We start from the raw sequence: 17642 nt of genomic DNA, 5'->3' as shown, positions 1-17642 counted from the left end.
AATATATATATATATTTTTATAAAAAATAACATAACACTTAACATAATTTTTTTAATAAAAAATAAAATATGGTCTTTCTTGATTTTACTAAACATAAATACTTATAAAATATAGAAAGTCTTTCTTGACCTGACATATTTAACACTGTTAAACTGAACATTGAACTTGTTGTTCTCTGCAGGGCAGCAAGGAGTGGTTTTATAAAACAGAACCGTGTATATCACATGTGTCAAACACAAGGCCCGCGAGCCAAATGTGGCCCGCCACGTCTTTTTATGTGGCCCGCGAGAGCTTGTAAGATCTTAGTGTCTATAATAAATAAGTCAGAAGCGTTCTTTGACCAAAAAATACATTTCCCACAATGCTTGTCGATTGTATTACCCGCAAAGTTACGGCTTACTGCCACTACACGGCAGTGTAGTCATTGATGTGGAAACCCTGCCGGAGGGAAGGTGTAACTTCGCGGGTGGAATTGAGACATATAAATGTTTATCCCATAATGTCCAGAAAAAGAGAAGTTGATGCAGACGGACGGCTGTGCTTCAAGGCGAAAGACCGGTATGCCTTTTGTGTTACGAAGAGTGTTACTGACCAAAATAAACGCTTTTTAGGAGAGATATAAGTTCTGTGTAAATATTTATAAGACAATAGCTGACAAAATCTGTTTTAATGACGTTAATAAACATCACTGTGACAGCGCTAGTCGCAGTTTCACCGCAGCAAAGTACGAGGACGTGAATCACTTATCTAACCAGCCTTTACTGATTTCTGCCCTCAATAACCCTTTCAATAACCTCCAATAGCCTTTAATAGTCTTCAGTAGCCTTCAACAGTCTAACCTTGCAGCCGTGGTGTGTCCACTAAACTCCTGAGGTTAGCAGCGCGATAACTGACCTGTTTATAATGTAGAGGTGTGCCAAAAAATCGATTCACATAAGAATCTTGATTCTCATTTACTACGATTCAGAATCGATTTAAAATGTCCCAAAATCGATTCTGAGGGGCGGGTTTTAGACTGATTTTGGGCTGGGTATTTTTGTTGGACCTGGCAACCCTGGGGATAGCGCTTGTCCTTTCAAACGGAGATCTTCCAGACACACACAGAGCGTAGGTGTTTGAGAATCACCGGTAAGATGGCAGAACAAGCACTATATTACATTAGATTAACGTGTAGTTTCAATGTTTTATGGCAGAATGCTTCATAACAAGCATAAAAAAGATCGCTAGTAGTTAGTTTCAGTAACTGTTAGCTAGCTAACTAGCTAACTTTCCAGTTCCACCTTAAATAACGCTACAGGTGGCAGCGGGCTGCAGCATTTAAGGCGGAACGGAAAAATACAATAAGCTAATCAGAGCTAATTTCAGCTCCTCATCACAGAGGAATTAAGGAATGGACCATATGAATTAATTTCTCCACCTCCTGCCCCCTTTCTGAAGAAATACAACGACCTTAAATTAACTAGTTAATCAGCAGCTGCTCCTGAACTTTAGCGCTCCACTGCTATCATCACATCAGCCCAGCAGCGTCACCTACACACCACCGCTAGTAGCCTGGTAATAAAGCAGTGTTATTTATTATTTATTTATTGTTCATTAACGTCATTGTGATATCCCAGTGATTCCTCTGTCACTGAGGACCCACATTCCTGCACATTTTATTGTTTTTGTAACACATTACCTGCTCCAGGACCAGTGTATATTATGGAGGGTTTTTTTTTCAATAAGATTCATAAGCCAGAAGCAGAAATTTTTATAATTCAAATCGTTTTGAATCGAATCGTGGCCCCCAAAATCGGAATCGAATCGAATCGTGAGATAGTAAACGATTCCCACCCCTATTATAATGTAATCCCAGCAGTGACTCATGCTCTAAACGGCTGCTGTTAGCTGATTGGGCTGAAAGATGAACTGTAGAGAGCTGTATTATTCGGTTACAAAAATCTTTATTTCATACACAGAAGAACTTAAAAATTGTAAAAACGCTCCAGACTGGCTGAGCTGAGCCCTGTAGCCCGTGGCTGGGCTGTAGCTCTGACTCAGTAAAGACTGCGGACTTGTGGTGCTGCTGCTGCAGCTCCCACTAGTGGTTGGATGAGGAACTGCTAAATCTGAGGAAATGCTATGTTCTTAACAGCTCACAATTTTTGATTTTATATTTATTAAGCCTTATTTCAGTTAATAATTTCAAAGTTAATATAACTTGATGTCATTTCTATTCACTTGAATAGTTTGGTTCTTGATTGATGGAGTTTTTGGATTTCATGACATGACAAATTAAAAGGATTTATGTTAATAGAGCAACAAGCAAACATTTTTTCCATGCAACTGTAATATTTGATTGAATAAATAATATATTGAGAGTTATTTAACATTAAGGAGTAATTACATTCATTTACATATATTACATTTGGTTACATTTTATTACATTTATAAGTTACATCTGGCCCTCGGAGGACAGCCAATATGCCAATGTGGCCCTCGGCCAAAATGAGTTTGACACCCCTGGTGTATATGGTCTAGACCAGGGATCACATATTTGCACACTGCGGTCCGGGTCCGGGTCCGGACGTTGTCCAATAAGGACCCATACCGGACCCAACTACTGAGAAGGATTTAATTCTGACAGTGTTCATTTAAAGCACCGGAACTTTTCTTGTCTTTACTCTGCGCCACAGTGAACTTCCAATCACGTGAGGTGTAAAATCTTTAAATGCTCTCCTCTGCCCTGGCTAGTGAATTGGGACGCGGCCGCAAAAAAAAAACGCCTTTATAAAGAGATAGGGGGCTTCGAGAACTGGCGAAAAACGAGAACGGGCGGAAACTAAAGACACGCCGAGCGCGAGAGAGAGACAGGGGAGAAAGCGAGACGCGTGTGATTGGGGAAGAGCGGAGGGGGAATGGTCAAGGGAGCGGTGTGTGTGTGTGTGAGAGAGAGAGAGTAACGCACAGTGACTTAAATAAGTAACTTTAATCTGATTACTGGATTGGAAATAGTAACGCGTTAGATTACTCGTTACTGAAAAAAAGGGTCAGATTAGAGTAACGCGTTACTAAGTAACGCGTTACTGACATCACTGTACACTGGATACACAATATATTTAAAGGTTTGTGTATTTTAATAAATGCCTTCATCTACTCTAAGTTGAACCTAATGCTGATACAGATGTGCAAATGCTTCCATTACACAGTAAAAAGTGTTTGAGCAATAAGTCTTACTTACGTTTTTGCATTGATCTTAACTCATGAAAATAAAATTTATGACTTGTCAGCAAGTTAAACTGAAAAAAATGGAATAGTTTTAATGAACTAATTAATCAGTTCAAAATAATTAAGTTTAGTTGTTTGCGATTAGCAAGTGGACAATTAATTGCTCATGAATGTATTAACAAAAGCAATCACAAAAGCACTCACAACCTGTATGGCTGACCATCACTTCACTTCACATGTTTTAAATTGTATGTATTATATGTACTAAATAATTATGTATATGGTCATACTCAACATATGACTTACAAACTTTGCAAGTTAAAGCAAATAACTGGAATAAGTAAAAACATCTCATTTTAAGAAGTTATCTCTGTTGTAAAATTGAATTGCTAAATTGAAACAACATGAATTATGCAGTCAAATCAACTTGCAGAGAGGAGTCTAAAGTCAAATAAAGTGATAAAGTGATGAGCTAAAGGAAATAGTAAATGCAATTTAGTTTAACATAAAACTTTAAGACAGCTGTTGACATTTTTGAGTTGAAGCTGCTGAGATATTCTTACCATGTGGATCAACTACCACGTTTAACAGCTGACAATGGACCATTTTCATAAAATGCTAATCCTTTGTTACTGCTAACAGAGTTTACATTTGATGGTTGAGGTCAAAGCTCAATTTTGAACGCTTTTCATTTCCCTAAGGCATAAATTAAAGTCTTAAATTTCTGGATATATCAAACACATCACCTAAAGCTCTGTAAAAACTCTTGCCAGAATGATATTTTTAATCCAAACTCCACACACACCAATGGGTAAGATGAGTTTGGGTAACTGGTAAGTGAATGTGGTGTTTGCAGGTCATTGTTTTTTTTTTTTAAAAAGGGTGTTAAGTGTGAATTGCTGTATGTGATGTAGGGAACAGTGTTTAGAGTTTAGCTAAAAAGGTGTTTTAGAAAAGCTACCTGAGCCTAATGCCGGCCTTACACCTAACGATTTTCAAGGGATTTCACTGTCGCAGACAAAATAATCGAGATAAAATCACGAGAGTCTAGCTAGAGTCGAGCTGCAGTCGAGTTGCGGTCGCATCATCTCGATCATTCAGTGTAAGATGTTTAGGATTAAAAGTTTTAGTCAGTGTTTTTCTCATCCTGGGGTTCAGATAAAATCAACCGTGTTTATTATTATTTTAAGTCTTGAGACTTGGCTCACGCAAACAGTGTCAACAACCAAAGGAGGAGAGCTACAGGAAGCCGCAACTCAAGAATATTTAATGTCACTGTGTACAAACGATTTGAAAAAAAAAAAAAAAAATTGCAGTTAATATGCCATATATAATTCTTACTTCTTAATATGTACAGTATTTTAAACATATATTTAATATTCAATAAAATTTTATATTTAAAGCTATATTTTATTTTGCACTAGTTTGTTTTATTGTGCAGTGTTATTTTTGATACAAACAAGTTTAATAAATACACATTTTTCCAAAATTATGTTTTTTATTGCATTAATTCTGTCTAAAACAAAGGCAAATGTACATCAGTGAATCTGTGATTCTTTGCTATACACGATTGTAGCAAGGGGGGGGGGGGCTTAAAATTATATCTGAACACAAAATGTATTCTATTAAAAAATATCAAGAACTAACAGTGTGGCAGAAAAAATAAACTGTTAATGAGGACAAATGTTGTGAGTCTCTGATAAATCACAGTATTAAATGTAATTTAATTATTTGTAGTTTAATTTGTAATATGTATTGTATGTAAACTCCACCAGAAGCATGATGGGAAATAATCTCAGAAAGAATCTAGTTGCAGTCTTGCAGTTAGTGACCCCCAGTCTTTGTAAAGTCTTAGCCTCTGACTACTCTGTGAGTAAAAAGTGTGTGACTAGTCTAGATGTGAGAGGGAGTGAGACTCAGCTAAAGGCAGATAATGTGTTTAGAGTTTAGTGTACCAGGTTAACAGAATTCCTGTGGAGTATGTACTCTCATTAAATGACAAGTAACCAGATTAGGATCTGATGGTAGTTTACTGGTTAGACTTATCTTGTACAGTACGTTTTCCTCACGTCTCTAGCGGCGTTGTGTTTTTTCCCTGTTCCTCCGCGCGCACCTCTTCTTTGCGTCCTCTAGTGTTGCGTCCATCCCATAGTGCGTTCACTACTGTTCCATTAGAATGTCTTAAACAATACTGCAGACATTACAATTACCCAAAATTAGGTTTCAAGTACCAGTTTTTGGGTCTTAGCAATCTAATGAAAATGAAGGAGTTATTTAAAACTGTGTTGAATGTAAGCTTTGTAAACTGAAAGCTAAAGTAATATCAGAATCACTTGTTTCTTAAAATAATAATGTATTTAATCCAATTCCTTCTATTTAAAAATCTAGAACTTTACAGTTATTCATTTCTTATTTACTGAGTTTACAACATAATTTTTATAACGATCTAAAGACAAACATTACCTTGCAAAAACTGTTGGTCAGCTGGAAAAGCTCCATGTGCAGCCAGAGATCAACCCCAATCTGCACTGCAGGTTAAACATGAATGAACACAAAGTCTGTTGGCATATAAAGTCACAGGTTGTATGATTGTGTGTTTTAGGTGATTGAGTGCCAAATTAAAAAGCAAACACTACCATGGAAATATGTAAATGCAATCCACGAAATGCATTGCCTTTTCTCCCTAACATGCAGAATACGTGCCAAAATGAAATGCAAAATCACTATTACATTACATTTCACTGCACTTGACCTCTCTTTTTTGAAAAACATTACACAAGAATTTACATTTTCAAAAACGACCACTGAATTTGAACTGCACACAAACCTCCTCAAAATGCAATGAGCTAAACTGTATTGTTCCACTGTGTGGCGCTGCCTTTTGCTACAGGATATAAGAGGAAATATACACTCTAATGCTGTAAATTACGGCTGGCACAGTTACAGATGACTGCGTGCTTTTCAGAGTTAAGTAGATTTTAACACAGACTCGGTTCTCATGCATGGGGCGTTTTCACACTGGCCTTTTTTAGATGCGCTTTCTCCAGGGCTTTGGTACGTTTGGTCCAGCGTAAATGCTGCTTTTGAGCCCAGGAGCGATCAGTCCAGAGTAACGATCTCCGTTCATTTGTTTGAGGTCCTCTGGTGCGGACCACACAGGGTGTGAAAGCTATTTAACCCTTGGTCCTTAGTAGTGAGTTTTGATAGGACAGTGATTACACTTCATTTCATCACAAATTCAGCAATGCTCCTAGACGAAATGCAATCCTGTGTATTGTTTTTTGCTTTTGAACATTTGCAGCAACACATAGCTGATTGCATTTTAGGGAGGTTGGTGTGGAATTCTTACACAAATTTAGCATTGTAAAAATATTATGTTTTGTTTTTTTCAATTAAGAGATCAAGTGCAGTGAAATGTAATGTATTCTGGATGTATCTTGTGTATTGCATTTACATTTTACCACAGTAGTGCTTCTCAATTTGGCATTTATTCCTTTTCATAGTCGCCTGGGAGCCCAATAAACCGCTGGTAATAAAAGAGACTGAAGTGGCTCCACCTCAGAAGAATGAATCAAGGTCTAATTTGTCGCAGTTCTTTGTTGTTCTGCTTGTTTTTTTTTTGTTTTTTTTTTTATTTTTAATTTGAGCTGAATGTAGAGTCAGCTGAATCAGGGGGTTTAGGTACCCTTTAAGGCACAATAAGTTAAAATCTGAAACTTTATACATGGAAGGCTGCCCACATTGTGTTTTATTTTTTTGTTTGCTCGACAGGTGGACACTTATTTTTACTTCAAATCAACAAAATGCCTAACCTAAACTTTGATTTCAGCTGCAGTGTTTCAGCAACAGGTCTGATCAAGCTACAAAATGTATATGTGGGAAATGTAGAGATATAAACGCCTCATGCATGCATTAGTAAGAGTGTCTGTATGTTTTCAGGAATGGCATGTTAGGAGAACCAGGAGATTTTTCAGTGGCCTGGCCTGTCAGATAGCCTGGACAGACAGATCTGTAATGAAATCACTGTGCTCTTATTTGCTCCATTTACTTGACAGCATTCCAGTTATTTACCCAGATAATTGTACTTTATGGAAAACAAAATCCACAAAAACTAAATAGCATAAAAACTTTGTTTACCTAAGCTGATATTTTTTTTATTTGTACCTCTAATTGAAGAAATATTTTTAAGTGCTTTATTTATTACTTTTTGGTTACAATATCTTCCCCAAAAGTGTTTGGCCAGCCAATAATAAGATAATAAAGAATATTAAAATAAAATGTATAATGCATCTGGTAACTGAGTAAAATGCATGTTATTCCTGATCATTCCCTCGTGTCTATAATCAGCGTTAGAAGCATGTGCAGGTGGAATGTGGCTTTGGTATAAGGTCTTCCTTTTTTCAAATAAAAACAATAATTAACTAATTAACTTTCAAAACTAAGCAACATTCAAATTTAATGTCTAATATGTCTCTATGTTGAAAAATATTAAGTATTTAAATGGTAAGATTAATTAAAAAAATGATTACACAGTCTAACTGTTGATAATGATTTAGCTGCTTGAAGAGATTTTGCTGTTTAAAAAGTGTTACTAATGTTGTTTTATTACATTAAACTGTGTGTTAGTGACCGTAAGTAAGTAAGGTAATGGGGTGAAATTGCTTAGCTAATATTAATACAACCTTGACTTTTGTAGTTGTGCAGACATGATATCTAGGACTCCCCATCACATGACTTCCCACCACCCCAACGCTGGGAGAATTGGCATTATAACAACATAAGAGAGATCACGCTGATAAGATAAGCCCAATAACTCACAGTTCAAATATCAGTTTTTATTAATTAATTATTTTTTCAATACAAGTGTCTTGATAACTGACACACAGAAAAGTTCATAGTCTTAAGTTTTATTGTCTATGTTTCCTAGATACTGTATCTTCCTTCATTAGGCTAATTTGGATGTAACAGTAGGCTATCGCCAGTTTTATTGTACTTTGAAATGGTTTACAGTGGAATGCAAAAGTTTGTGCATTGTTGTTGTTCCAAAAGAAAAATACTTTCTTTAAGTACTTTAGACTGAAGTTGAAACAAGCCATTTTAGGCTGCAATAAGCAAACCTACATTTGGAGAGAAAAAAGGTGCAGAATTACAGGAAAAGAACATATCTCAAGCTGTTAAGCACGGGGGTGGATGGATCATACTTTAGACTGATCCAATGGCTAACATTTCACTGGTAGAGTAAAGAACTGGTTTAATAAAATCCCAGCAAATCCTGCAAACGAATATCACTTTATATGTAGAAAATCCACAATGGACTACTTCAAGAGGCCCAAGCTGAAGGCTTTGCCATGGCATGCCATTGCCAGTCATCCAACCTAAACATAAACCTCCCTGCTAAAAAAAACATTTCAAGATCAGCTGGTCATCCATTAAAAAAATACCCATAGCTCATTGCTCTATTTTAAGCAGGGCTCAAAAGAAAAATTATGCTTACAATAATAACGGCATGTTTTATGTCTAACATTATACCTTTTAATAAATTCTCAGTTAACTACTTACAGTAACTTGTAGTACTTTTAGTAGAATTTTGGTATATTTTATAAGAACAGATATGTCCTGTTCTAATGCATGCTGCTGTATTTCTGTATTGCTAGCTTTGGAAACGGTATAGAGTAAACCATTATGCTTATCACCATCCGTGATACATTTACCTAGTAAATAAAGCTAGAGATTACGTAATCATAAACTACTCGGCTTGTCCTTAATCAACCTCCTGCCTCGGTCATATGTACAGGTAAAAATGAATTACTCACCTTTATGGTGTTTGAACTGGGTAACATTTGATCATTTACTTATAAGAGTGTTTAATCCCTCCCCAAACCGGAAAGAGAGGGAGAGCTATACCTCACTGAGGCACTGGCACACGACTAATGAATAGTGACTATTTTGCTCACAAAGTTTGCACCTGATTGCGCTAAGACATGGCTACTGCAGGAAAGGTATGTGACTTTAATTATATCCTTCATTTTGTATTTTTATGTACTTTTATTAATCTGCATTATTTGCAATTCACTGTGTGATGCTTGAATATACTGCATTAAATAATTTTGGGGAAAAAAGCAGTAATGAACTTGAACATTATATTTACTGTACTAAAATGTATTGTAGCATCCACAGATTGTCAGGATGTTTTTTGTATTTGAAAAATAAATATATGTACATGTATTTATAACATATATTTGTAAACTGGCTGGCTGTAATTCTAACAATTCACATGCACTCCAGCTAAACATGCATTATGATATCATTACCATCTCTTAATAATTAAGATTAAGAGTCAATGTTACTGTCTGTGTGCATTCAAGTCTTCAGTATTTAAATATGATGCACATGCTATAAACTGTTTACTGTATATTGAAGTGATTTTCTGACTTTTGAGTCAATAAAAGTAGTTAAAGTCCTCAAGTTCTACTATGCCTACCTGGATCTAAATACATACAACATCTGAAACCGTTAAAATATTTGATTTAGCATTAAATGAAGTTACAAAATCATTCTCTATTCTCTGCACAAAAGACAAACATCACTTGCAAAAACTGTTGGTTAGCTGGAAAATCTCCATGTCCAGCTAGAGATCAACCCCAGGCTGCACTGTAAGCAGAACACAACCTCTACTCTACACATGCAAAGTCACTGTGATTGTGTGTTTCAGGTGATTAAATGCAAGGCGGCTGTTGCCTGGGAGGCCGATTCTCCACTGGTGATAGAAGAGGTTGAAGTGGCTCCACCTCAAAAGAATGAAATACGACTGAAGGTTAAGCATTTCTAGTGGACATTCTTTGCTTTTCTGACCATCATGTCAAACCTACTAAGGAATACATTAGAAAGCAATCTTGTTAAAGCACTCATCAACAAAAAGAATGCACCCAGAAGGTGCACAAGTGTCAGAATGATTCACATTTATAAATTATTCAAAATTAGGAAATATATCGGCAATATTTATTGAGCTACACATACAGAATTTGTGTGGAATACATGTGTAACACTACATAACAGACACCTCAGCATGGATTGTATGCTTGTAGAGGTTCCTAATGGTGTCCTCTGATAATCCATTACATACAGCATGAACATTCTGAAGAAGTTTCTGCAGATTTTGCAGTAGGGGGGTGGAGCATTGATAGAGTGTCCATTAGCATCCCACACATTTTTAGTCAAGGATAGGTCCACCATCAGATGTTCATTGTTATCTTGGCAATGTAGATGCATGGCACATGCCCAACGTGCACACACCCCCGCTCCTTACACACACATGAACATGCAGCAGCACAAACCCATCTTTTACATCAACAATAAACAGATTTCTAAATAGAAGCACTAGAACATTCAAATACCAACTGCCAAAGTCAGAGCACACCTGGCTCTTAAAGGGAATGGCAAGTGACACACTGGTTTATTTTATGTTATAATCTGCCTTTTTCACATTTTGGCCTGCCCATGAGATATTTTTTGTATCATTACAATACCAAACACACACTGACGCGCCCTAAATCAAGCGACATGCTGCGCGCCTTCGTGGCTCACCTATAGATCACTAAAATATGGCCCCAAATGTGATCTTCTGGGTGCAACTATTTATTTGATGATGAGTGCATTAGAAAAAAACAGGATTCATAATAAACTGATTTCCTAATGATTCTCAAAGTTGCAGTACACAAAGATCAACATATCAATTCTTTACCATAGACATCTCTTCTAATGCTGTAGGTGATAGCTGCAAGTATATGTCTCTCAGACGTGTACCACATGTACAAAGGGAAGCCCAAAGACGGCTTTCCTGTTGTGATGGGCCACGAGGGAGCTGGTATAGTGGAGAGCGTTGGACCTGGAGTCACTGAGTTTAAACCAGGTCAGAAAAGATAGAGCACTTAGGTTAACTGTTTTCTTATAGTTTAAATAAATAAGTATAGTGACAGATTGTGTGTGTTTTTTTGCAGGTGATAAAGTCATCCCCCTCTATCTGTCTCAGTGTAGAGATTGCAAGTTCTGTAAGAATCCTAAAACAAACATGTGTGAGAAAGACTGGTAAAAAAAACATAAATAAACACAAATATATAAATACACATTCATTTAGTTTTATTTTATATTGTACATTACTACAAAATGCAGTTGACATCTACCAGAAGTGCAAAAAGTAGCAATTGTGCAAAGAAACAGTGCAAATGATCTTTTTATATATATAATATGCATACATGTATATACCCATATCTGTGTATAAAAGTTACTTACTGGACTAATAAATAATAGTGGTAATAACAATAACAATAATGATAACGACTTTTAGTTGATAGCCTGGTGAGTGTAGTATGAGTGTAAAGTATTCGTTAAAATTTAGTTCAATTTAATTATTTTATTTGTTTGCTCTCAAAAATACATTTGTTTATATTTAACAAAGTTTACCAAATGCTTACAAGTAAACTTTGATCACACTTTTTTAAAGCGTATTATTGTATATTTATTAATAAAAGCATTACTATGAAGTACATGTTAATGCTTGTTCTAAAATATACTTTTTTGCAAAGTGTATTGCATAAGTGTTTTGTATTTTGTATTTTCATTTCACTAAAAGCATATTTAAAATATGAGTTTAATTATCTGAATTAATACGTTTAAAATGTATTTAAAGTAGTTCCATTACAGTACACTTAACAACAATTAACAAAAGTACAATTTTAAGTATAATACGTACAACAATAGTACTGTTTAATTACACTTTTGTGCATTGTAGCATAATAAATTTAAGTATACTTGAATCTCCAGTGAATCTCTTATGACTTCTGGCAGGTCTTATAAAATGTATAAAGGCCTAGTGATTTAAAATATAAAAATGTTGAGAAAGTTGAGAGTAAGATAATAAGTGAGATAATAACATGTTTCTCTTTTGTACAGGTCTGGTAATCAGATGTTTAAGCAGTCACCTTCTGAGATACGCTTCACGTGTCGTAGTAAGCCACTCCTGCAATTCATGCGCACTGGAATATTCTCAGAATACACTATCAAGAACAAGATCGCCTTGGTAAAGGTCCATGATGATGCACAGCTTGACCGAGTTTTCCTGTTTGGCTGTGGTGTCTCCACTGGCTATGGAGCTGCTATTAACAATGCTAAGGTATGTGCAATGCAGTGGAATTTAGTAGCACTAAGGGTATTATATGTGAATGTACTCAGGGCCTTTTCTAGGCCACATTTATGGAGAATTAAACCATTCCTAGATGTTTGTAAGCCCAACAAATAAATTGAGGCACATTATTATTTTTAATACATTTTCTCATTACTCAAAAGCACCACTGCCTCTACAAACGTAAAGTAGACTCCTCTGGTAGGGCACTATGACCAGCAGGAGGCGCCTTTGCTTCTGCTGTAAACTAACACTTGCTTTGGCTGGTGTGAGTAAAGAATCTCTGGGTTTTCTAGAATTTATGTGAATCTGTACTGCCGCCGCTGCAGGCCTAATTACCATTATGAACAATTTTACCAGTTTTCATGTTTATTTAAGGTTTATTGTGCCCAGTCTTCCAGTTTAAACTTTCCGTTCCATTTTAAATTGCGCAGCAGTTACCTTAAAGGTGCTGTAACAACAGCAAAACAAGCACAGACATCCCAAGTTGCAAAAATTACCTTCAGAGAGATACCCCCAGACCTGGACTTGAATTTTGTGTTCACTTTTGGGCCACTTGTTCTAGATTCTGGGAGATTTTATCTGACTCAGGGAGCCGTTATTGATCTGCGGTAGACTTCCGCAACTTCTGGGAGACTTGGGAAGTCTGCAAACACACCCCTCTTTTCAGTGTTCATCAGAGGCTCCCCTACCCAGATTTACACATTCACACTGCCAAACATCTTTTTAGATCTTCCATGTTAATGAAACCCTTTACTAATGTGGTACAATTAAATACCATGATCGAACAAGGTAAAACATGGCGGCCGCTGCAGAAAAATATTGTAATGTTGTAACATCGAAGAACATTAATATCAGTGCCAGACTCTGCTGGCTAAGGACAATACTATTGGATTCAATTTGGGAATAACTGCAAATAATTACAGTATTGTTGCTGTAGTGCTACAAACTTTTCCTGTGTTCCTAGTCCTTTTTTGAGTCCTTTAAAGATGAAATGTGGTGGGTTAGTCCTTGAACTTAAAACTGTATTTACCTTGGAAAACTGTATTTACTCTGGTTGTGCTGAATACGACTAATAGTAATAAGTTAATGGCTAATAGGGTTCATCGCAGGTAAAAAACCCAGAATGCTGCTGGTCACCTTTTCCATGGCAGAACCAGAATAAAGGGATGTACATAGGCACATTCAGTGCAGTTCTTAGTGATGCTAAGTTATTCTTTGCTTTTTTTATGCACTAGCCTTGACAACAAACCATGTGCGTTTAGCTCAGTTATCTGTGAAAGTTAAAACGCAAAAATTCAGTACTACATTTAGCCAGGTCTCATCCTGCTGCCAGGGCCAGTTACTAGTGTTGTGGTGGGTCAGTCCTAGGCATAGCTATGATGTTAGTTTTTTAGCCACTGCCAGCTCCGTGCTTCTGTCTACTCACCAACAAGATCCTGTTTTCTTTTCTTTTTTTTTTTTTGTAGGCCAGCTTTATCAAGATGTTTTGAGAAGGTGTAGCTCTTAGTGATGTATCATGATCTACAACACTGTTGTACTGTTATATGTGCACACAGGTAGAGCCGGGATCAGTGTGTGCAGTGTTCGGATTGGGTGCGGTGGGTCTGTCTGCAGTCATGGGCTGCAAACATGCCGGAGCCTCCAGGATCATTGCTGTGGACATCAACGAGGAGAGGTTTGAGAAGGCCAAGATCCTTGGTGCCACCGACTTTGTGAACCCTAAATTACATCAGAAGCCGATCAGCGAGGTTCTGATTGAAATGACCAACGGAGGGGTGGATTACTCAGTGGAGTGTGTGGGCCAAGTGGATGTTATGGTAATAATTTAATTAATTCTTTAATTGTTCCCCATTTTCTCCCAATTTAGCTGGGCCAATTGTCTCACACATTCTGCTGCTACTCAGCTATATATCCACCATCACTAGTGAGACCACAAAACAAGGAGGGTGAAGACTAGCACATGCTTCCTCAAACACATGTAAAGTCTGCCACAACCTCTTTTCAATCTGCTGCAGGGACTCGGTTCCGATACATCAGCTTACAGACGCCTTGTGCTGATTGACATCACCCTAGGAATGATAAGGGTTAAAAGCACCGTCTACCCACCCAGAGAGAGCAAGGCCAATTGTGCTCTCTTAGGCTCCAGCAGCTGATGGCCAGCTGTATGACCTGGATTCGAACCAGCAATCCCCCAATCATAATGGCAGCACTTTAGACTGCTGGACCACTCTGTGCTGTATTTATTAGTACTTACTGTATCTTCTAAGGCGCTGACACTGTGACTCAAGGATCGCAAGTTTGACTTCGGGTCAACTATAATTAACCATCAGCAGCTGGAGCCAGAGAGAGTACAACTAGACTTGTAATGGGTGGGTAGATGGGATGGGAATCTTTTCCTTCAATACTCCCATTGTGATGCTGGTTGTCATCAGAGCTGGGAATCCAGCACTTTTCTTAGAACAAGTTGGCTGCCGATTGATGCTGCATCGATTGCAGTTTGATTCAAAGCAGTGGCTAATTTTACATGTTTTAGAGAAGGCATGTGCATGGCAAGTGATAGTTGAGAAAATTGAGTTAAAATAAATAAATGTGCACTTATCTAAATAAAAGTTACGTGGGTCTAAATCTCTCTTATCTGTGTCACAACAGAGGAGTGCACTGGAATCATGTATTAAAGGCTGGGGTGTGAGTGTAATCGCTGGTTGGACAGACCTTTATGACTTCTCTGCTCGGCCAATTCAGCTAATCGCTGGAAGAACCTGGAAGGGAACCTCATTTGGAGGTATGTAAGCAAGTAAACCTTGCATTTAATCTCAAACAAGTGATAAATAAACCTTATAGTTGTGATGCATTTAATTATTACTGTTATCTGACTCCAGGCTTTAAGGGTAAGGATGACGTTCCAAAGCTTGTCCTGGACCACATGGCTGGCCGTATAAACCTGGATGTGTTTGTGACACACAACATGAATCTGGACCAAATCAATGAGGCCATTAAGATGATGATGGCTGGAGGCTGGTAGGTGTTTTGTTTCATTTCCATCTCCATTCAGTTGCATTAGATTTAAAAGTTTGGGGATGTAAACCTAACACGTGTTTTCTCTTTTGCAGCATTCGGCCAGTCATCAGTGTGTCCAAATGAGAAGTCAGCAGCAAGACAACTACTATAAATCAGATGATGCTTAGTTGATCTCCTGCCTTTTACTATTACCTGACGTACTGCAACCTTTACAGCAACTCTAATGTATTTTTGCCTTCTCTAGACAGGGCTAGAACATCCACAGCTCCCATAAATGTACACTCTTTGCTTCTAAACTCTGTTTCTAATGTCTGCATTCTGCTCTCTTGTTTCTGCTTTCTGTAACATCATTTATGAATTTACAGAATTATAGATTATAATTGATTGATTGATTAAAAATGAAAATTATTGTGATTTAAAAACTGTTTTGTTGCTTCATTTGCATTTAAAAACACACACAGCGAGTCGAGAGATATGGCACTGCAAAATATACCCAACATCAAATTGATCAGACTCTGATTAAAAAATCCACGTGGTGTCATAATATGTCAGGTCTGGACTTGGTAAGAAATACAGTACCACTCAAACATTTGGAAACACCTTTTCTCATTCAATGTGTTTCCTTTCTTTTCATGATTTTCACATTGAGAATGTAATATTAAAGATGATAAAGCTATACAGAAACACATGCAGAATTCATTTATTAACATTATATGTTAAACAAAACAGAGTATGATTTATACTTTAGTACCCAATTTAGCTTTATGGACAGATCTGCACACTCTTGTTCTTTTAATCTTAGTGTCCTCAAGAGGTGGAGTCACCAGGAATTGTTTTCTCAACATCTTGAAGGAGTTCCAGCAGCTGCTGAACAATAGTTGCTGCTGTTCCTTCACATGGTGCTTCAGCTCAAACCAAATCCGTATATACAGTTTATATATACATCCCAAATACATAATTCCATATGTGTCCCTTAATTATTTGATATCTTTAATATTCATATACACTGTTGTAAATAAATTAAATAAAGAAATAAAGAAAAACATTAGTTGAGAAGATGTGTCCAAACCTTTGACTGGTAGTGTACATCAGTAATAGTTGCTAGTTTGGAACATGTGCTATAAACATGAAACATGTTGTCAACGTGTTGCAACAAGTTGGGGGTCTGTTTTGGGCCTGACAGCTGTTGGAGTATGGAGGCCTTGTGGTGAGTGATATATCATCATTACATTCACACATACAAAGTTCTATTCAATTCCAACAACTATTTCTCTATGCATTATTTTGTTTTGTTTATCAGTGTGAATGTCTCACTTCCTGACTAGAAGGTTATCTAAACAAATGTCAGTTTTATTTTAAGCTAACACTCTATATCTAGCTGAGTAATATAATTCCATTCGACTGCTCCTTCCTGCATGTTTGTTTTATCTGTTAGAAAGGAAAAGCAGATTTTAAACAGCCACTGCCAATTATAAAATGATAATTACTGTCACACATTGCATTTAACCCAAAGTCTAAGCCATCTGTCACCTGGCCTTAATCAAAGTGTTATGTAAGCTCCACGCTCAAGTAAAAATGAATCACACATAAGTGTTTTTTTTTTTAAGTTAAAGAAACATTTGATCATTCTCTTATGACTTTGGTTATCACTCTCCAGTCCCTCTCTAAAAAAAGGGAGATAACACGGGCTTCTCAGAGAGAGTTCAGTAATAATTTAGGCCCAATCCCATTTCTCCCCTGAGCCCTACCCCTCTGTTTTGTGTGTGCATGTCTAGGGGTAGGGTATCCTGATTCTTGTTAGGCTGGAGGGGTAGAGCGAAGTGTTAGGGCTACATGACACTACAAACAGAGAGTTTTCAGAGGCGCACTCAAAACAGAGAGCTGTGAGCATCACTGTCAAGATGGCGGCACAAGTGACCAAAGAAACCCACAAATTTGGGTATTTTCCTAGTTGGAATTTACAATAACCACAATATTACTATAGTTTAATGTGTAGTTTCAAAGTTATATGGCTATTTTCCTCATAACAAGCATAAGTAATCACTAATAGTTTCATTGACAGACAAACCAAGTCTCCCTGAAGCTGTGGGAGTCTCCCGCATTTCGGTAGTGGCTCCCTGATGCCCGCGAGTCACATATAATCTCCCGGAATTCAGAACGAGTGCCCCAAGAGTGCACTGCACACAAACACACACACACAGGCGACAGACTTTTTTTTCTAATCGCGTGTGGGAA

General features: G+C 37.1%; 1 protein-coding gene across 1 annotated transcript; it reads left to right on the top strand.

The window, feature by feature from the left end:
• Window positions 1-8989: 8989 nt before the first annotated feature.
• On the top strand, window positions 8990-15827 carry LOC103044566 (alcohol dehydrogenase 1). The gene is made up of 9 exons (XM_022684919.2): window positions 8990-9207; window positions 9921-10022; window positions 10976-11117; window positions 11206-11293; window positions 12158-12377; window positions 13946-14206; window positions 15039-15171; window positions 15269-15407; window positions 15500-15827. Exons 1-9 carry the CDS (start codon window positions 9190-9192, stop codon window positions 15528-15530), a joined length of 1134 nt encoding a protein of 377 aa, XP_022540640.2. The 5' UTR covers window positions 8990-9189; the 3' UTR covers window positions 15531-15827.
• Window positions 15828-17642: the final 1815 nt, after the last annotated feature.

Source organism: Astyanax mexicanus, chromosome 7 (assembly GCF_023375975.1).
Source record: "Astyanax mexicanus isolate ESR-SI-001 chromosome 7, AstMex3_surface, whole genome shotgun sequence".
In the NCBI taxonomy this organism is placed as follows: Eukaryota; Metazoa; Chordata; class Actinopteri; order Characiformes; family Acestrorhamphidae; genus Astyanax; species Astyanax mexicanus.
Note: the sequence above shows the minus strand (reverse complement) of the source record. Positions and strands in the feature narration are given on the sequence as shown.